Source organism: Sceloporus occidentalis, unplaced genomic scaffold, assembly GCF_023333645.1.
Source record: "Sceloporus occidentalis isolate IW3139 unplaced genomic scaffold, rSceOcc1.0.p SCAF_5, whole genome shotgun sequence".
Classification (NCBI taxonomy): domain Eukaryota; kingdom Metazoa; phylum Chordata; class Lepidosauria; order Squamata; family Phrynosomatidae; genus Sceloporus; species Sceloporus occidentalis.
Genome location: NW_028316985.1, coordinates 21618879 through 21641246, shown reverse-complemented (window position 1 = coordinate 21641246; position 22368 = coordinate 21618879). Strand labels below are relative to the sequence as shown.

The following is a 22368-nucleotide window of genomic DNA, read 5'->3' as shown; positions in this document are numbered from 1 at the left end:
TGAAGTTCACATTTGCAGTACCAGTGTAAAATGAAGGCTCCTTTGCTGTCAATCAAATTCACTTCCGCTTTTGTCAAAGGGGACGTATCCTACAGCCATTGGCCATTGGAATGGGTGCTTTCCCCCCTCCTTTTTTTAAAAAAGCTGGTGGCAGTGTGCACATATTCTGTCAAATTAAAAAACCTCCAGGTGTGTGTATGTGTGTGTTGTGTCTATTTGGGTCAATACGCATTATGGCAACCCTAAAACGACCCCATCCTGGGGTTTTCTTGGCAAGATTGGTTCCGCGGAGATTTGCCATTGCCTTTCCCCTGAGGCTGAGAGAGAGTGACTCCCCCAAAGTCATGGGTTTCCGCAGCCTTCCAGTCTCCCCTTCACTTCCAGCCCAATGCTACAGCCCTTGCCTCTCCCCCCATGCCATGCCATCCCATTCCTGTCACAATAATAATAATAATAATAATAATAATAATAATTCCTCGCCCCAGAATGCCATCTCTGCATTCTCTTGCTTTGTTTTCCCTCCTTGCGACCCCAGAATGCACACAATTACATATGTAGCAAAAGCATTCACATATTGTATCAATTTGCTAAATTGAAAGGGAAACATTCGTAATATTCACATTGTAGCATTTGAATATTACACAAAAATAATAATAATAAAAAAGCCTCTTGCAAAGCCCTGACAGGAGCAGGGAAATGAAAGGGAAATAGCACAAGCATACACACATTCTATCTATAGGTATCACCCTGTAGCAAAAAGCATTCGCATAGTATGTCAAAAATAAAAAGAGAGAGAGAAGGCTGCCTGGTGCAAGAGGGAGGCTTTTTCCGTTATCTGTCCTCCCTCTGACCATGTCTCCCCTGAACTTGACCCCTCCTCCAGCTCCTTCCTCCTCCTCCTCTGTCACCCCAATGGCCCTTGGCACCCTTCGTCTGGCTCCATCCTCCTCTGTCACCCCGTTTTCCTTGGCACCCTTTCTCCAAGGCTCCTACCAATGAAGGGGAGGCATGTTCCGCCCTCTGCCCTTTCTCTGCCCTAAATCCGTTCCCTGAACTTGACCCGATCATGATTGGGGACAAGTTCATATTGACGGAACTCGTTTTTTTCCCCAAAAGATACAGCTTTTACTCCGCTTTCAAAAGACCCGTGCCAAGGGCCATTTGCCCATGAATGGGTGTGAAAGCCTCGTTTTCACTTGTGAAAGGATCGGGGGCAATATGAACTTCACGTGGTTAATCCGGGTTCTGATCCAGCGTAAAAGGTAGTCTGAATGGCTCCTTAGTTCAACAAGGTCTTCCTGGTGAGATTGCCAGGAACATTCAGGTGACAGTGAGTCCAAGCATTTGGATACATCTTCCTCTTGGCAGAGCAGCCAAGCTGGAAGAGAAAAAGAGAAACCAGGCTGGTGATACGATCCACTGCCTGCAACTGACCTCCACTGCTGCCCTGGGACCGCTTTGCCAGGCTGTGGAGTGAAGTGGAGTGGTTTGATAAGTCATTGGACAAAGTCAATTTGAATCTGTGGCTGGTTAAATCTTCAACTTTTACCAAAAAAGGAACCATCCCTTTCTCTGAATAAAATGACAAAATTCCTCTGTGGAATGAATCTGAGGAACCCCATACTGAGACCACTCCTCCACTATGTTTTATCACTGACTTATCCATAGGTTATATCAAAATCCACAAGTCTAGTCCTGAGCCTGACTTCGTCTTATACATGACATCAATTTATAGTCAAGTATATATGGTGAGTTAATAAATCTGTATTACAAGGGACACAACTTCTACTGGAAAACAGTTCACTTGTTTTATTTAAATTGTATTTGTTATGTATGTTTTATATTTTATACACTACATAAAAACCTAGTTCTTGCCCTATACACTAACATATGACATTGTAGAATACATGAAATACATAAAATGCACATTCCTTCACAGTATGGAGGAGCCTCTTTTTTGGAGTTTTTAAACAGAGGCTGTATGGCCAACTGCCAGGTGTGCTTTTCTTGTTGTGTTCCTGTATGGAAGGGGGGTTGGGCTGGGTGGTCCTTGAGGTCTCCTCCAGCTCTGTGATTCTATGTTTGGCATGTACACATCCCATAGGAACTTCCCAATAACCAAAGCTTATAGTAGAATTCCCTTTTATGGATTTTATTATCTGTGAAGCAAACCATATGGAATATCATCCCTCTCTTTAAAAGGTTTTTGAAACATGGCACAGGTGGGTTTTGTCATGCGTTTACAAGTAAGGAATGAACTATACTAGTTTTACACAACATGGAAAGAGATGGAATATTTTTCTTCAAGCAAAGTTAACTGCCATGTAACAAAACCATTGTGAATAAGGTGGTCTTTTCAGCCATACCTAAACACACTATCAAGAAGTTTGTGTAAATTTCTTTCCAATACTGTCTTTTGCATTAATTTAGTAGACAATTAATAAAGCACTTAAATATAGATTTCATACTCTGAGGTGACCATAGCAGCCAATTTGATCATCCTCGGCATTACATGTTAGTGTCTCAAAATAAATGGCATGCATAGTTTTTTATTTGTCAGAGCTATGCTAACACTAAATATTTCCAGTACCCAAATAAACAGAGATTTTTTTTAAATAACTGAAAGCCATGATCCCAACTTATCTTTGTCTACTAGTTAAATTAAAAAAATAAACTCATAGCAAAGCCAGCAGAGGAAAGTTTACTTACTGATCAATTTCTTCACTTTGTCATGCTTAACCTCAGTTTTTGCCCTTAGTAGAGTGTGCACTTCCTGCCCACATATTCAACACTACCACATCTAAGGCAGGGCATGCCATTTTTATATATTGAAGACCTTGCAGTGTCTTACTTCCTTTGTGGCTTTTAAGGCTAAAAAGAAATGATCAGCAGTACTGGCAAAAGGGAGAAAATTTTGCAACTAAAGTATCATGTATAGAAAGATATAAACATAATCATAAACAGTGAACCATGCATCAGAATCAGGCTGTACAATATCTATAAAACTGGGCTGTATTTCAAAGGATCACAAGTTCAGCGTGAAAAGAAGGATAGGGGCACTGAACTTTTGTCCTGCTCACCCTCATCACTCCCTGAAGTTACTTTTCTTCAGTCATTTTTCTACTGTGCACATCCAAAGTTTGCAAGTAACCCTTGCCAAGAAACAAAAAGGCTGGAGAGAACTGTTTTCAGAAGAAAAGTCATGGATAGCCCTGAATATTCCTCCTACCATATTATAAGAATTCACAAAAATTCTGTAAGCATCATGTGCAATTACAAGATTTTCATAATTACAAAAATCTGTAGTCTTTCACAATGCATTGTGATGTACAGTTTTAAAATTTTTCTTATGGAAGTGTTATGGCATAAGCAACACTCTTCTATTACCATACACAAGCATTTTGTGACTTGCATTGCTAAGATATTATCATTGACTGTATTCTTTGCATTTCAGTCCCTGCCGTTCACAATCTCCTTAACCACACCAGAATGTGCATATATATCTACCAACCTGAGGACACATTTAATTAATCTAATGAAGTGAACTGTGTCTGTAGAAAGCATATGCCAAATTAAAGCATATGCCAAATTTTGGCATCACTAGAATGGGCAGAATGAAAATGACCTTTTACTCTGTGTTGCTTACTGTAACTATTATATATTTCTCTTGTCAAATGCAACTAAACCTAAACAACACTGAATATTAGAATACTTCAGGAACAGAAAATTGAAAACAGGGACTTTTCACTATAGTAATGTCTTACACTGGAGAGATAAAGCAGCCACTAGTAGTGACCCTCGTATATATTTCCTCCACTGACCTCTATTGGTTGAAATGTCATACTACAAACTAAAGAACATCTTTCAATGCTGTTCTAGTACAGCAAGAAGCAGAATAAAGGGTCTCTCCAACAGTTTGTTCTAAACATCCATCTGCTACTATTACTTTCTTCTTTCCTACACTATTTCAGTAATAAAACAAGGGCAGTATTTTAGAGCCAGTGTAGTGCAGCAATTTGAGCATTGGAATGACTCTGGAAACCAGGGTTTGAATCCCTGCTCGGCTATGAAAACCCATTAGAAACCCACCTTGGACAAGTCACATTCTCTTAGCCTCACTACACCGCACTGGCTCTTTTTCTCATAAATACACACACATGCATGCATACATACATACATACATACACACACACACATAATACACAGACAGCGGACCCTTGTTATATGCTGGGATTTGGTTCCAAGATCCCCCATGTATAGCAAAATCCATGTATGCTCAAGTCTCATTAAATATAATGATATAGAAAAATGGTGTCCCTTATAAGAAATGGAAAATCAAGGGCGGGGTACAGACCGCCGCTTTGCGGCGGTCTGCCGCCGCCGCCAGTAGGTCCGCGGGGGAGCCGGAGCCTTCAGACGGCCCGACTCCCGCGCGGACCGAAAAAGAAGCTCCAAAATGGAGCTTCTTTTACCGTCGCGTTTGCGACGTAGCGAGGCGCCAGGGGCGCGCTCGCTACGTCACAAGCGGCGCGACGCGTACGGACGCTCAGCGTCTGATACGCAAAGATGGCGGCGCCCATGTGGAAGGGGCGCCGCCATCTTGTACGTATAGGATACGTACTAGGGTTAGGGGGGTGCGGAAGCACCGCCCCTTCCTAACCCTAGTACGTATTCTATACGTACTAAATGGCGGTATGTATCCCGCCAAGGTTTGATATTTGAAATTTATACTTTTTTGAACATTTTCAAACTGTGTATGCTTGAATCCGTGTATAAAAAATCCATGTATAAGAAGGGCTGACTGTACATATATTCACAAGGACACTATATATACACACACTTGGCCCTCCACATCCGCGGGGGTGAAGGGTGCAAGAAACCTGCTAATGTGGAAAAATCACGAATAATTTCCACGCCTGCGGAAGCCAGCTAAAGGGAGGGTACATATTAATACTTTGGGACATTATTTAATAATAATTAATAATTTGTCTTATTTATATACCACTATTCCAAAGATCATAGCGGTGAACAGCAAGTAAGCTAATTTGCCCCCAACAGTCTGGGTACTCATTTTAGCGACCTCAGAAGGATGCAAGCCTGAGTTGAGCTTGGGCCCTTTTGCTGGTCTTGAACTCACAACCTTGTGGTTTTGAGTGAATGGCTGCAGTACAGGCATTTAACCACTGCGCCACCAGGGCTCCTTTAATATTAATATTTAATATTAAACCCACTATGTACTACTACATGATATTTCAGTAGTGTCCTCAGAATGAATGTATTTTAAGGTCACTCTCTCCAGTCTTATCCTTGAAACACCCAGGTGTAGTTTTGTGCCCACATGTTTCCATGCCAGTTTTCATTCGTGATTACAGTGCACCCTTGTTATCCACTGGGGTTTGGTTCCAGGACCCGGCATGGATAACAAAATCCATGGATTCTGAAGTCCCATTAAATATAATGAAAAAGGGAAATGGCCTCTCTAATATAAAATGGAAAATCAAGGTTTGCTGTTTGGAATGTATACTTTTCTTGAATATTTTCAAGTCATGGATACTTGAATCCGTGGATATGGAGGGCTGACTAAACTCAGTGCTAGAGATTACCATATCTGTTCATGTGATAATAAATCTTCAAACAGATTAATATTGGATCAGAAATGTTCTTGATCTCAGGGCATTTATTTTCCATTAGAATACTTTCAGTTCCTGCCTTGCCAAATCAAACTACACTCCCAATCCTGCTGATATATGCAACATGCAGAACAATCCTTTATGTGTGCAGTTTCACTTTCTGAACACTCATGAAGGGAGTTGAGGTTTGTCTACACTGACCACCTTTTAGGTCAGTGCAGTGTTTTTTACTAGTGTAGATAAATCTTTGGTGGCAGCTGCAAAAGAAGGCTGCCAGTTCTGTACCACCTGTTTCTCAAATGCCAGGTTTTTGGGGTGGGGTACAGGTCAGAGTGAAATTAGTCTGACAGTTTGGGTACTTTAATTAGACAATCACAACTATCTGGACCATCTCAAGAAAGTCTGATTGCAACCTAGAAATCTTTTACTTATTATTACAGAAGATGCATCCTTCAATATGTGCAAATACATCAAGTGCCTGGTTTCCAAACTGCTGTAGTATTGCACATTTGTGGAATTGGAACAGCCGAGTTTATTTCTCACTGAGATGGGAAACCCACACCTGGGCTGTACCATTTCCAGATGAAAGAGGCGGCTTGCATGAGAACATGTCCCGCCAATTAAAAAAAAATACATAGAAGAACTAGATGTCAGGGAGTACAATTTAATTTCCTTCCTTTTTATATGAAAGTCAAACACCAGCCAAACTTCATGTTATTGGCAGAATTACAAGAGCAAGAAGTGTATGCTACTGATGTAAATACACAATACTGAAATCCTCACAAGTTCAAAAAGTATTGCTATATCATTTGAAAAAGCCAGAAACCGTAACTCACAGTACTTAATCACAATGGGAAGTACTACTAGTAAAAATTTGTTTTTGCTATTTAAATAAAACTTACCTTTAGCAGGGACATTTCCAGATGTAATGTCATCAGACTCTTGGCTTTGCAACTTCTTTCCTGCCTAGGGCAGACTAATACCCGTACCTCTCTAATCCAAAATGAAATGTAACTACCCTGGCACTGCTATATTCAACAAAAAGAAAATGCAAAACATACACAAATCACATGCTCCCCAGATAACTAATCTTACTGGCATTTGCGTTATGTGGCAACACAAGCAGATAAGTTAAAGGAACTTAAATTTACTAGGACAACCAATAAAACAAGACTGCCAAACGGCTTTTTTTTAACTTAAGAGAGAGGAAACAGAAGTGTCCTGTGGGGAAAGTTCAATTTCCTTGTGGTCGATTGTGTTAGGATCTATGCAACATTCCTGTCAAGATGGACCTCTTTGACTTTTGGCCTGAGACATAGGGTTAGCTAGACACACTTTTCAGTCCAATTTTATAGCAAACACCTATATTGAATGCCGTTAATATCAACAATAGGTGTGTCAAGGTTACAGCAAGGGATTTACAGAACAAAGTTCATGAACAAGGAAATTACAAAGGAATACTAGAAGCAGCTGAATTGAATTATATTCCACTCCATTAGCAGAGGTATGAACGAAAGCAACAGCTTCATGGCACACTACACATATACAAGAGCCATCACTACTCCACACAACAAAAGAAATCTTCTTAGATCAAGTCCTGAACCCAGGTTGGCAAACTGATTTATTGTTTTCGTGCATCCACATTACTGTAAATATCTGAAAGGCCTGTAACACCTCATCCGGCCCTTTGAAAAATTAGGGCAAGAGATCCTATTATTAACCATGCTACTTTTTCATGCTTTATTAGGCATATGTTTGCATTCTGCTGTTTGCCATTTATGAAGTTCTATTTGCTATTCCCCAATGAAACTACAGTGTATATCTTCATTTCAATAAAAATTTCCCTTTATGAGAGCTTTGAGTGAATATGCTGTATTGAGTTCAATTTCCCAAAGGCAGAATATTAGCCAGGGTCACAAGATCCCTGATAGGCATGTATATTCCTAACATGAGAGTTCATTCATGCGCTCTGAGGCCATACCGGTTAACAATTTTATTATATCACTCCTGGAATTTTAGCTTTCAAGACCATTCCCTTTATTTTACATTTCCTGTGAACCTATCTTTGCCTAAATGAGGAGAACTTTACCTATGGCGGTTTTCTCTATCCTTGCAAAAAAGAAAAAGAAAAAAGGTAAGTCACAATTGCTGACTCCACTCAACTTACACAACCAGCGGAGGCAACAACTGCAGAAATACTACCCTCATAATGCCAAGGAATGCCTCTAGGTGTAAAGCAGATAATTCAGAAGACAGCTGAAGTTGGGAACACGGACAGCTAATAGAAAGAAATGGCTTGCAGTTTACCTTCTTTCAATCCAGTTCTTAAAACATGACAGAGAGGGAATTTGGCTGTGGGACACGCATCCTGTAGTGTGCATCATAAATCTAAATGTTACACATACTTACAAACCAGAACTTTTCAGCAGCAAGGGCTTGCCCCTTGGCCACAAAAAAGATTGTACGGATAGAATTAATTCACTGTGAAGGAAACCAACAAGGAATCAGGAATCATTTCTCCCTTCATCTCTCCACATTTTATAATACTTCCTTGCTCTATTAATTATTCACAAGTATCTAAAAAAAGTGCCCTGTTATGTCAAACTACAGGCAGTGGAGTAAAAATGTATTGGAAGGATGGCTCAGACACAGACAGATTGAAATTATTGGTTTACTGGTTTTGAAATTATTGTGGTACTTTTAATGTTAAAACAATGGTGGGGGCCTTGCAACCACTTAAAAAGTAAATTATTTCTCTTTACCAAAAAGTGATTTAGGTTCACATTTTACCTACTTTCAAGACACCAGGTGGGGAGGCACTAAAGACCAACACATGTTAAAGCTTGCTGTTATCTGCTGGCACAGGAAGGAATAAAATGGAAGGAAGAGGCTAAGGAATGGCATTGAAGTATGTCCTAACAAAATTCCTAACGTTATATAGTCCTTCCCCATAGAAAGGTTGTATGTTAGATTCTTTACAAAAAGGCTCATGTTAATCAAAGGAAAACTACAAAGAGAATATATAATGCTAGAAGGGTAGTATAAATTTTAATGCCAGCAAGGAACTATAAAAGGTCAGCGTTCATTGCAATTAGAATGTGGACATTTTCCCCCTGTCATCGCCACAGGTTCAGATTGATAGGTATGCTTTTTAAGTTCATATCAATATGCATTTATGCAAGGGAAAGAAGAGGATGCACCAGAGAAAAGGCCAGTAAGTGAAACTAGAATCACATTCTTTACCATGAACAACTGAATTACTAGAGTCATAGCTGTGCAACCCAACAGCAACAAGCATAATGTCCAGATAAAATCCATTTCTAACTATTATAACTATTCATTCAGCTGCCCAAACATTTAGCCCCTATCATTCAAGAGCTTATACTTGCATTCTGCCCTCTGCTGCCAGGACCTTCCCTGCCAGTGTGATGGCAATACAATGGCAGTATGACTGAACAGGGAGACCATTCCATTTGCAAAATTTCTGCAAGGATATAGGTCCTTCTTCAGCATTATAGTTACGTTCTTGGTAATAAACAAAGACTCAATATAATTACCAGAGGTCTGGACATACCAGTAACAATAAAGATTTACAGTAGAAAATGAAAATAATGAATTTATATAATAAGCTATTTTTCTTCCCCAAAGTTTAGATTTTATTAGTGATACTTTAAATTGCACTAAAAGGCTTTTTAGCCCACAAATACTGTATAATCTTACAAATATTTTGATAAAATAGCCTACTAAATTTCCTCATGCTTTCACTATGTGATATTAGCAAAATGTTAATATCTTCTCATAATCATACTCATTTGCTCCAGTATTTCTGAAAATGTCACTTGCTACTACATAATAAGAATTGTAAGAGTTTTTTAAAGCATCCAGATGATTAGACAGGTTGTCCTTATCACAGAAATGTTAATGAGTCCCTATTAACATGAAATTTAAAATATAATAGAAGCATGATCTGACTTTGAGCAATATCCATACCTCCAATAATAATATCATCTTGAATATTGCAGTCCAGACAGACACAACTGAGAATACTCCACATTTTTACACCTAAGGTATTATTATTAATACAAAGGAAAATAAGATATCTTGTGTGCACTGCAAGCTCATAATTATACTGATGGAACAATTATTATTATTATTACATTCATTTTTATCCTGCCTTTCTCCCAACAATGGGACTCAAGCCAGCTAACATATTTAAAACAATACAAGTTAAAAACATATATTTAAATATCAACATATATAAAAAATATAAATGTAAGATTTTAAAAAAATATGAAGTTAAAACATGAAACATTAAAAGACTATATACCAACCTTAAAACAGAACTGCACACCCTAGTTAGTTTGTAAAAGCCTGACAAGTTAAAGACCATTTCTTATCTAGTTGCTATGCAAAGGACCTGTTCGAATTTTGTCACTGCATATAAATATAAGAAAAGTAGCTCTGGTAACAACTCTATCCTCTAACCAGTAACAGAGCTAAAATCCAAAATTTCTGCCACTCAAAATCATTTCACAGATGGGCATGACTATCACATGTTTGTAGGGGTATCCAACTGTATAGCAGAAACTGTTATTTATATGGCTCAGTCTAACAGGAAATTAACACTAGCAATGAATAAGTAAATTCTATGTGAATCCATTTAATATTAGCTAATGTTGAGCCCATTGGGATCCTATTTTACAAGAGATTCCAAATATCATCTTAAATATTCATAGCCAGATCTTTTACTCCCAATAGTTACGAATGAACCCAGATAGGATGCAGGACTGTACAAACAATTACAAACCTGTGCTAGCCCTCACATTTTCTCTGCTGTTTGTGATATCAACAACATAACAGCAGTAGATATTTATTTATATCCCAGTTTTCACCTATATGAATTACTTATTATTTGGGGATATAGATTGAAAGAAAGCACTTGAAAGATGTGAAACTATGTGATGGGTCAGCCAGGGTGCCACCAAACTGTTGAAAAAACAAGATTGAAAAGGTGAAAAGGCAAAAAATAATATAAATAATCTTTATCTATTTCTGTTGAAAAGTAACAAACTATGTGTATAACAAAGGTATTTCTTGGTTTGCCATTGCCTTCCTCTGAGGCTGAGAGAGTGTGACTTGCCCAGGATCACCCAGTGAGTTCCACAGCTGAGCTGGGAATCGAACCCTGGTCTTCAGAGCCATAGTCCAACACTCAAATCATCAGACCATCCTGGCATTAATTAATTAATTGCGGCAGGTTGTCAGAGAAGGAGGACAAAGGCAACCAGGTGGCTACATGAGCAATTGCAGCATCTGGCTTGGAAGTGCCCAGTATACTTAATAACCAATCAAAAGCTGTCATGGTCATTAGGGGAAGCCAGAGCTATGTTCAAGCACAGAACAGTATGTAAACCAGAGTATTACACTGCCAGCTGAGTGCAACAAATGGCTTGATATTGGATACTTCCTTATGCAACCTCAGGAAAAAAAGTACATTTGGTTGCTTATGCAACCCCCCAGTACACTGGGTAAAGAAACAGTTCATACTCTCTAATTACACATAATCTAGATTAAGGAATTTTAGCTGTATGGAAAGAAGATTTCAAGGGGGGAAATAACATGGAAGTTTTGAAGATATTCACTCTCTTTTCTTATATCAGTTTGCAACAAAAAACAGGGGCAGAAGCAATTAAGAGATGAAAAAGAACAGGATCAGAAGAGCAGGTAGGAATCAACATTTAGGACAGTTCATCTAACACAACTGGGGAGGGAAAGAAAACATAAAAGAAACACATTTGAAACAGACAGATATAAAATATCTGGTAGGCTAAATCCCCCTGCCTAGTACAGAAGCTCCCATTTGGATTTTTCAATTCCCATCATTGTACTTCAGTATTCCATGCAGTAAAATGAACGATGGTCGGCGTGAGGGATACAGAAATTATTTATAATTATTATGTTTTATATTGATCTTGATTGTAGAATATACATACCTCTTTTTGTTGTATTATTTAACTGATTAAGGACTCTCATATATTTCACATTCACACACAAAGCCCCCAAGCAAACATTCTTCAGTTCAGTCTACATTAATATGATTTAGTTTAATACATCCTCAGACACTTCCTTTAATGCACCCAAGAGCAAAGTTACTTGTCAGTATATTTCAGTGAATAACACTGCAGTTGGTAGCAATTCATTCCCAAAAGGATAGCTTGGGCCTAAAGATACTCTAGTTATATTCCATTAATTGCAGAGAAGGAAAAGAGTCAGTCACATCACACTTTGTTTATTTCTGAATGTTCAACTCATGCATCATAAAAAATTCTTCATAACCTAAACTGTATTATTGAAGAAACCACTGGGTTCATCAAAACCCTCTGCAAATTAAGTATCCGTATTGCAAAAACAACCTAACCACTAGAGCTACCAAGAAAAGAAATGCAGCTTGTCTGTACTCTTTCCCATATTGTAGGAAACATTTAAGTGAATATAAATGACCTTTTTATTCCCTGAGTAGAGGAAGTGTAGAGGGATACAACTACAGATATAGGATGGGGGACACCTGGCTGAATGAGACTATGTGTGAAAGAGAGTCCAAGTAGACCACAAATTGAACATGAGTCAACAGTGTGATGCGGCAGCTAACAAGGCCAATGTGATTTCATATTGCATCAATAAAAGTGTCTCGATCAAGGGAAGTAATAGTGCCACTATATTATGCTTTGGTCAGGCCTCACCTGGAATAGTGTGTCTAGTTCTGGGCACCACAATTCAAAAAGGACATTGAGAAACTGGAGCGTGTCCAAAGGAGGGTGACTAAAATGGTGAAGGGTCTGGAAACCATGTCCTATGAGGAACGACTTAAGGAGCTGGGGATGTTTAGCCTGGAGAAGAGAAGGTTAAGAGGTGATATGATAGCCCTGTTTAAATATTTGAAGGGAAGTCATATTGAGGAGAGAGCTAACTTGTTTTCTGCTGCTCCAGAGAACAGGAACCGGAGCAATGGATACAAGCTTCAGGAAAAGAGATTCCACCTCAACATTAGGAGGAACTTCCTGACAATAAGGGCCATTCGACAGTGGAACAAACTCCCTCGGAGAGTAGTGGTCTCCTTTCTTAGAGGTCTTCAAACAGAGGCTAGATGGCCATCTGTCGGGGATGCTTTGATTGTGATTTCCTGCATGGCAGGGGGTTGGACTGGGTGGCCCTTGCGGTCACTTCCAACTCTATAATTCTATGATTCTTTAATTCTAAGTGCTGCAGCTTGTTAGGTGATGCAGAGCATGTGTTTCACACAAAATACAATCAAGACAAGAATATTTCGGGGAAATGAGTTCCACTGAGTTATGGGCTCCTTCTCAAACTCTCCCTCAACAACTTTGTTTAAAATGGAATTGTACTTTGTGAACTACAGTATAGAAACATTACTGAGTTTGTACTTTGAAACTGGTTTTCTGTGTGCAACCTTTTAATGCTACTGATTAACTAAAGTGCATTTGAAACAGGCTTCCTCTCTCCCCTACATGCTGCAATATTTTCATAACAGATTAGATATTTAACTAGTTTTCAAACATGGTTCAGGCACTGTCCTCTATAGAACAAGTAAAATTTGATATGTGACTGTTTGAAAATAATTCATTTCGTTATCAGTAATCCTTTTGGTTACTCATTTCCCAGGAAAAAATGCAACTACATTACTTTCCCACCAATGGCCATGATGGGAAAGTTACATTACTTTTCCCACTGTTGTTACCTTGCTAATTACACTGTTATTACCCTGAAGGGCAGGGTGGGTGATGTCTTTTAGTAGAGATCTTTATTTCTTATTCCATTAGTTATAAGAAGTCAGGGTGAGAATCTAACCTTTTAGCTTTTAGAAGATTCCTATGCCACAGAAGTGAACCCTCTTCTTCCCCCTCATACCTTTCCACTGCTTCCATTTCAAGCCAAATTCTCTACCATTAGAGCTATGCCACTAGAACAGTGGCTCCCAAACTTTGGTTCACCAGGTAATTTTGGACTTCAATTCCCAGAAGACCCATCCAGCCAGTCCAATGGTCAGGAATTCTGGAAGCTGAAGTCCAAGACACCTGGACAGCCAAAGTTTGGGAACCACTGCACTAGAAGCTTGCCATTAGCCAGTTATACAATAAGTCTGAAGAATGTAACTCTATAGAGCTATGGTACTCTAATAATAATAATAATAATAATAATAATAATGTTTCCCCACCTCTCCCAATGGATCGAAGCGGGGTTACAGACTACTTGAAATTTTACAAAACATACAATTCATACACATGTAAACCATTAAAATCATTAATTCATTAAAAGCATCAACAATTAACAATGAATAAATTCAACAGACATAAGGCAGCAGAAAATTCTTGGTCATGTCATATCAGGGGGGTACGCTCGATGGAAAAGTTCCGTTTTAACTGCCTTTCTGAATGACTCTGAATAATGCTATAACTATTACAGTATCATAACTTGATAGAGCTATGGTGCTCTCTCCCAGCATTTTTAGGATAGTTTCCCAAGCAATATTACCCTTCCATGGTTTTAATTTTGGTTTGAAGAAGAACTTGAGAAGGTGAGGTCAGTTTTCAAAGGTAGAGTGTGGCCCCATCCCACAGTCAGTCAGTCAGTCGGTCAGTAAGTCAGTCTCTCTCTCTCTTTCTCTCTCTCTCTCTCTCTCTCTCACACACACACACACCTACTTGTTGCAGGTCATCAGAAACATTCTGAGTGCTTATTGCTTTCCTTCTGAAATGAACATGACTTGGCAATTGTTGTTACTGAAAAGGAATCAGTTATAGTAAGTTCTGCTATAACAGAATAGTTATGTTCTTAATAGCATCCATGTTATTGTAGTTCATACCTTAACAATAAAAGGACTTATGGGGAAAATGGGGTTAGGAATTCTCACATATACAAATTGTGGTAAGTTAAATAAATTGTATTCTGCTAAAAATTAATAAAAGTGGCTGAATCACATGAGTGTCTATGTCTGCATTCATATTTGCTGCTGCTGCTATCACTACATGAACACACAAAATTTGACTTGGCCAGTGATGGCGAACCTATGACATGTGTGCCAGAGGTGTTACTCAGAGCCCTCTCTGTGGGCACATGTGCCATCATACCAGCACAGAGTTTGCCAGAGTTTGTTACTAGAAAGCCAGAGGGACATGGCACTTTGCAATAAATAAGTGGGTTTTGGGTTGCAGTTTGGGCACTCAGCCTCTAAAAGGTTCACCACCACTGGCTTAGGCTCTCAGGAGCAGCAGCAGAAATGAAACTGGACCTCCACACATTGCAAAGGTCAGTGTTTGGCTGGATTGGAAATCCCCTCATTGCACCCCCTTGTCCTTTCACTCCTTCTCTCTTTGATGCCCCATCTTGAGAAAAAGTGTGCCAAGTGCAGATGAAGGACTAGATCCTCCAAAGTGCTGCAGGCTAGAGCAAGCCTGCAGCAGTAAAAGCCAGCCAGAACAAGTATGAACCAATGAGACTGCAGTTTCAACTAAACCTTGTTGACCTATTGACACCACAAAAGTGAAAACCTTAGCCCCAAATATGTCAACTAAGCTTGGCACAGAATGCTGCATGCCCAGTGGTAGATATTGTTCACTCAGCTCAGAGGAACTTGAGAGGAGACAAGATAGGACTTGAAAATTAATAGCTAACCGATAGAGTGCTTTGCAAATACTTGCTTGCTTATAACCAAAAATACATAAAAGGATTTGAATGCCTGTTAATTTTGCTCAGACAGCTTGTGAAACTATTCACCTGACTGGCTTCATCTGCACAGTTAAAATTGGTGTTCTCTACTCCTGTGTGATTCTTTGGCTCATTGCACCAGGCAAGCAGACTCAGCTCAGCTTGGCGTATCATCTTCTCCCATCAATGAGTCCCAGCAAAAGTCTGAGGCCATACAGACAGGCCAAAATAAAGCTGTTTCGGGTCACTTTGGAGGTATGCTATTTAAATGATGCATGCATCCTAAGAGTCCTAAAGCCACAACAAAGCCACGCTCCAGTCCTTAGGAAGGTGTGTGAAGAGCCACCGAGCATTTGCCAAGCTCAAATAATTGCCTTGTAGAAGGGCTGGAACACTTAACAGCAGAGATGTGAAGAGGCACTCATTTTGAATGCTTGAGATGCGAACCCGTTATAGTCAATTAAAAGTTCGCATTCTTGAATAGTTTTCTTCTATTAATTATAACTCCATTGCCAATTTGTTTTGTAAAAACACAAGTTATCGAGAGCCTACTGTACATGTAACCATGATGCCTGCTACCCACTCTGTCCAAGTTATGAAGTTACGAAACATGTATAAATCCTGAGGAAACAGCATCAGAAGATGATGTCAAATCCCAAGGTACTGTCACTGAAACCTATATGTAGAGACATTTAATATGAAGAAAAACATGAGAAGAAAGTGGTCTAGTCTCAAACTAATAACTTGATCCCTGGCTAAATCTCCTTGTTTTCTTAAAATTTACCCACATTTGGTGTGGCCCCCATAACCACAAGGGTTATCATTTTTCAAAGGATTGTTTATAGCCTTCTTAGGGAATGACTATTGTCTGCAGATAACTTTCTGTTGCTGACTGACAAAAGGGCAAGCCATTTGTAGTTTCACTACATGGAGATGGTTATCTGATTGCCATAGACATCCGAAATGCAATGTACCATCTTCAACAATGCTTCAATAAATCACAAATATGATGCTATTGAGACAGGGTTTGGTATATTGAGTTATCCTATATTTCTGTTATACTTACCTATCTGCTCTATTATACAGGGTGAGGCAAAAGTCACTTGATAGTTAAAATTAATTACTGTATTAATACAAATAATAGAAATCTGTAATTTAACAACAGCAAAATAAATAAAAGTTAAACTAGTAGGAAAATCAATTAAAACCAATTGGTACATAGATATATTGTTCCAACCTTCTTTAATGGATGTTCAGCATTTGTCACTTTCACCTCAGCTTTTTAACCTGTTCCGACTTGTTGAATTTTTTAATACGTTTTTAATCTGGTTGAATCATTTTGATGGTTTAGCAGTACATTTTAAATTGCTTAAGTAGATTTCATTTGTATGCCAAACTGAAATCCCATGACACAGGGTAGGATATAAATACTTTTTTTAGAAGTCCAAGTTGCAGTAAGAAAGCATAGCTTTTCCTTAAACAAATCTAGGATCCAAAACACACTGCAGAAATAATCCAGTTTGAGACTGCTTTATCTGCCCTGGCTCAATGCTAGAGAATCCTGGCAATTGTAGTTTATTGTGGCACCAGAGCAATCGCTGACAGAGAAGGCTAAATGTCTCCCAAAACTACAGTTCCCAGAATTTCCTAGCACTGAACCAGAGCAGTTAAAGTAATCTCAAACTGCATTATGTCTGCAATGTGTTTTGAACCTAAGTCAAAAATGTCTTTATTTCATGTTCTCCTGAGCTACTTAGCAAATAAAGATCAAGTACAAAGGAGTACTGGCCACCATGGCAAGTTTTCCCTGTTTCTCATGTTAGGCTGTATTTACTCCTATCCAAACCTTTACCCTCATATTTCTGAACTGGTGCGTTACCTAGAATCCTGTGGATTCTCAAACACTATAACAACCCAGTCTTGGCTATTGTGATCTGAATTAGATAAGCATGCTCTGGCAAGCCCTATCAATGAGTAACCAGTTATGATTGTTTCATACTGATCACTCCACTAAAGCTGTTTCCTTATGTATGAAGAAAATACTTTTTTGAAAATCATACAAGCGTTCAACCTTCTCAGGATGTACATCATCTCAAAAAGGATGCTGTAAATGTACAACGTCATGGAAAGGATGCTGTTAAAAAAAAGGATGCAGATCACAAAAAGGATGCTGTAAATATATGATGCAAATCTAAAATCCATAAATCAGCACTAATATCTGTAAAAATCGTTCCCTATGCATTGAGCTATTCAGTCCAGTGGAAACTGCTGCAGTCATTAAAGTTCTCCGCCCCCAGCAATAACCTAAATAGTTGACATATTTCCAAACGCCTTACATGAACTGCAAATATTTGTAGTTATGCCTGCTCTGTTTAGTTTCCACAAAAGAATGGATGCTGTACCAAAGAGTATATAGAGTTGTATGATTTCATCAAGGTCTAGTTCACCTTCCACAAATGGAAAAAGGCACTAAATAACACTCAGAAAGCATCTTATCTCACTGGTACTTAGTAATAATGCGCACAGTACTTTGCCTTCAAATTTACATGTACACAGCATTTTCCTAGTGCCTCCCTTGCAGAAGGTCACTTGCAGTAGTCGTCCCCAACACTTCCAAAACCATTTAGCCTGTGAAATGTTATGGAAACGTGAAAGGGAGAGGAATCCTGCTGCAAAGTTGTAGAGCTTTCTTAAAAGATGTGTAAGAGGAGATGGGCATTCAAAAGCTAGACTGCATCAGTGTATATATTCAGGGGGGTGGGGGGTGGAAATAAACCATAAAGAGTAGAAAGTGCTTCCCTTTACCCCTGATACACAGCCAATATAGAAGGAGGAATGGCTTGTAATGCACTTCCTATACATGTTATATGTATGCTTCATCTAACAGACAGCCATCACAAAATGCCTGTAGTAGAAGTAGTTAGAGGCAGAAAATGACATTCAGCAATTAAAGAGGGGCATAATTTCTGTGAACCATGAAATTCAGCTGCTCCATCAACTACTAACAAATGCTTATAGAAAGGCTGGATGGCCATCTGTCAGGGATGCTTTGATTTGGATTTCCTGCATGACAGGGGGTTGGACTGGATGACCCTTGTGGTTTCTTCCAACTTTATGATTCTATGACTAATGTTTGGTAATTCCCTTGAAGATTAAAAGTGCCTTTAGTTAAGTAGAAAATAACGTTCTTCAGTACTGATGACCACAAATATCTTTATAGAGTCCTCAACTGGTGCACTGAGAGCCAGTGTGCTATACTGTAGATTTCCAGTATTGGATGGGGACTTCAAAGATCCAGGTTCCAGCTTCCACCGAGTCACTGAATGACCAAGCATCAGTCACTCTCTGACTTACCTCATACCACTATTGTGAACATAAACTTGGGAGTAGAAGATAAACACACATTGGGGAAAAGACAAGATACAAATCTAATAAATATATTGTCAAAACTGACCTAGCCTACATTCTAGCTTCAGAAAAGAAACCTCCTCATCTGAAGGAAATCCTGGAGTAACATCTGTGCAGTCCTATATTCTTTGCTATGCAGTTCAGACGCTTGAAAGCTTGCAAAAAGAAGCTTGTCAACAAGGCCTGAGGCTGAAAGACGACTTCAACAAGACTAGCATGATACAGCACAGAACTGTATGTTTTAACTCAAGGGGACCTGTATCCATACACATATTTGCCAAGAACAGGTGTGCACAACCTTTTCAAGCCCAAGGGTTACATGTAGTGTTGCACAGAACACACACACTTGCCCACTATTCCAGTGATCCTGCTGTCCCAGAGTTGTTTCAGGATTTGTAGGTTCAAGACCAGGGTGAGAATTTTAAGGCTCTCCAGATGGTGTGAGACTTCAACTCCCATCAGCTCTAGCTAAAGGTGAAGAATGCTGGGAGTTGCAGTTTCATAAGCAGCATGGTGTAGTAGTTTGTGTGTTGAACTAGGACACTGGGAGACCAGGGTTCAAATCCCTGATCAGCCATGGAAAAGCTACTGAGTGTCCTTGGGCAAGTCACACTGTCTCAGCATCAGAAGAAGGCAATGACAAACCCTCTTTGGAGAAATCTTGCAAAAAAAACCCATAATAGGGTCACCACAAGTAGGAAACAACTTGAATGCAACAACAATAGCAGCACTATATGGAAGATCGCACAATTCTCACCAATGTACAAGAGTGTTTGTTCATGAAAGTATAGGAGGGAATATGGTAAAACTCACATCAGTCCTTCAGTTTCTTCTTAATGAATAGATTTGTCTATTGGATCACTAAAATTTACTTTTGAACTTATTTGTTTAGGGGAATATTGCATGACAGTTACAAACATATAGACTTCTTCAGATTCTGCTTAAAGAAGATACTTGGCATGAATCGATCTAAGTTAAGCACTATTACTTATACTGGTGATGGAGAGTTTACTTTTGGGCAAGGATCAAGTATACCTTCCTACCCTACCATTGATTCTGGACTGGACCACTGTTTTTAATTACACTTTCCCAGGCTTCAGCTCTAAACATTTCAGCCACAAACATCCAGATCCATCCCAAAATCAAAGTTAAACTATTGTGCCCTCTCCCTTCATTGACTAAAATGGAGAGAAAGAACAAGATTCTAAACACAGTTTCTCATAATGAAGCCAAACTGATCAGGGGGAAAACAAGTATTTTGTAGTTTAGTGAAGCCTAAGATCTCTTTGGCTGAGAATTCTCAATTCCCTTCCCTAAACTGCAAATCCCAGGATTCCATAGGAGGAAGTCGTAGCAGTTAAAGTGGAATAATAGCACTATAACAGCATAGTGCGTTATCATCCTAAAAGGTTTGACTCCCTGCTCTGGTGCCACAGCAAACTACAGACCCCAGATTTCCATAGCATGGAGCCATGGCAGTTAAAGTAGTGTCAAACTGGATAATTTCTACAGTGTGGAAGCAACCTTAGTGAAGTCTAGGAGCCTTCTGAATAAGAATTCTCAATGCCTTTCCCTAAACTGTAAATCAAAGGATTCGACAGGAGGCAACCATAAAGTGGAATAATAGTGCTAAAACAGTGTAGTGTGATATCGTCCTAAAAGGTCTGAATCCCTTCTCTGGTGCCACTCTGTGTGTGTGTTGTGTGTGTCAAAGTTGTTTCAGACCTATGGCCACCCTAAGGCAACCCTAATATGGGGTTTTCTTGGCAAGGTTTGTTCAGAAGAGGTTTGCCATTGCCTTTCCCCGAGGCTGAGTGCATGGGACTTGTTGTCCAATGTCCCCCAGTGGGTTTCATGGCTGAGCAGGGAATCGAACCCTGGTCTCCAGAGTCCTATATGTTCCTGGTTATTTGAAGGACTGTATCTCCCTGCAGTAGGTTCACTAGGGAAGTTTGGAGAATGGAGACTACACCAGGTGACACCCTTAAGGGGCAGGTGACACCATGCAAACACCTGTATTTTGGCAGAAACATTGTGGCATTTAGCCGTATCTCTTTAAAATGCTTTAAGAGGTGGTGGAAGTGAGGTGAAGCTCAGCGGGAGCTTTAATTTCAAAATTAAAAAATATATATTTTTTAAAAAATGATTTTTTAAAAAATATATTCATTTTACATTTTCTTTAAAAACATTACATTTTAATCAAATCTTCACTATGGATATGTAAATACATTTAGGTTGTGTGTATGATATTGTAATTGGAGGGTATAATTTACATTTTGCTCGCTGTTTATGTCACAACTATTAGCAAGGCATTCAGTGGTATATGGGAATTAGGATTTAGGAGTAACGTTCCTGCAAAAAAAGCATGACTATGGATTCTGTATGGGGCAAATGGGAGGAGGCCAGTGGCGGGGGGAGGGTCTTGAGATCTTTGGGGAGATTTCTCTCTCTCTCTCTCTCTCTCTCTCATAACATGCTCACCTTCTCAGTGGCTACTGCAAGGTTCTGTGTTCGAAACACTTCACCATGATGGCTCTAGGGCCACAACAAATGACAAACCTCAGCCAGAGCAGTTAAAATGGTGTCAAAGTGGATGATCTCTCCAGTGCGGATGCAGCCCAGTAAAGAATAGGAAAGGGAGGAAAGGAAAGCCGAGAAAGCCAAAGCAGGCTGGGATGTTGTACCATTTGATACAGTTTGTGTGTGTGTCTGTGTGTGTATAGTTTTATCTTTTTAAAACATGTTTTGTTCTTTTAATAACTATCTGTTTTAATATGGTAATGATTTAATTCCTTGTTAATGTGTATTTTTCCCTATGTGTTTAATTGTACTGGGTTTTATAATATTTATATTATATTATAACAATATTTTGTATAAATATAATAATAACAACTAAATGATAATAATATAATAAATATTAATAAATAAATATAATAAATAAATATAAATATTATAATATTTATATTATAATATAGTAATATCTATATTATAAATGTAATAATGTTATAATATTTATGTTATTTTTATTATATTATTATATTAATATTTAATATTTATAAATAAATATTTATAAATAAATCTTACAATAACAATAACAACAACAGCAACAACAATAATAACAAATAATTATAAATAAATATTATATTTATAAATAAATATTATAATATTTATATTATATTATATTATGATATTATATTAATATTTAATATTTATAAATAAATATTTATAAATAAATGTTACAACAAGAACAACAACAACAACAGCAACAGCAACAATATATAATAAAGTAAGCCATAGGGTTTTACCTGAGATGGGTCCAGAGCCCTGGGCTTCTTCCCCCTTTGGCCCCTGGTTGAGAAGAGGCTTTGGGGGGGCTCTGGGGGCCCCTTGGAAGACCAAAGCATTGCTGTGTAAACCTGGGTTGGACTTCCTCCGGATGGCCAGGCGCCTAAAATTGCGAGGCTCAGACCCTTCCATCATGTCCCTTTCTCTCCAAGGCTCCCTGTGCAAAAGTCCACCATCCCTCAGAGCACCATCCCAGGTTTGCAGAGGAGGAGTGGTTGTGGTTGTGGTTGTGGTGGCTGTTGCTGCCCCTGCTGCCCCAGTG

The 22368-nt window shown here is 38.8% G+C and overlaps 2 protein-coding genes across 2 annotated transcripts in view; both read right to left on the bottom strand.

Annotated features, from left to right (window-relative positions):
• Positions 1-22327, bottom strand: part of FGD4 (FYVE, RhoGEF and PH domain containing 4) — a 129258-nt gene extending 106931 nt beyond the window's left edge. The window contains exon 1 of the mRNA XM_089527852.1: positions 22067-22327. Coding sequence (XP_089383978.1) covers positions 22067-22241 — 175 coding nt within the window. The 5' untranslated portion in view covers positions 22242-22327. The remainder of the gene's footprint in view (positions 1-22066) is intronic.
• The window catches only part of BICD1 (BICD cargo adaptor 1), a 212060-nt gene that overhangs the window by 54121 nt on the left and 135571 nt on the right, over positions 1-22368 (bottom strand). The window lies entirely within an intron of this gene.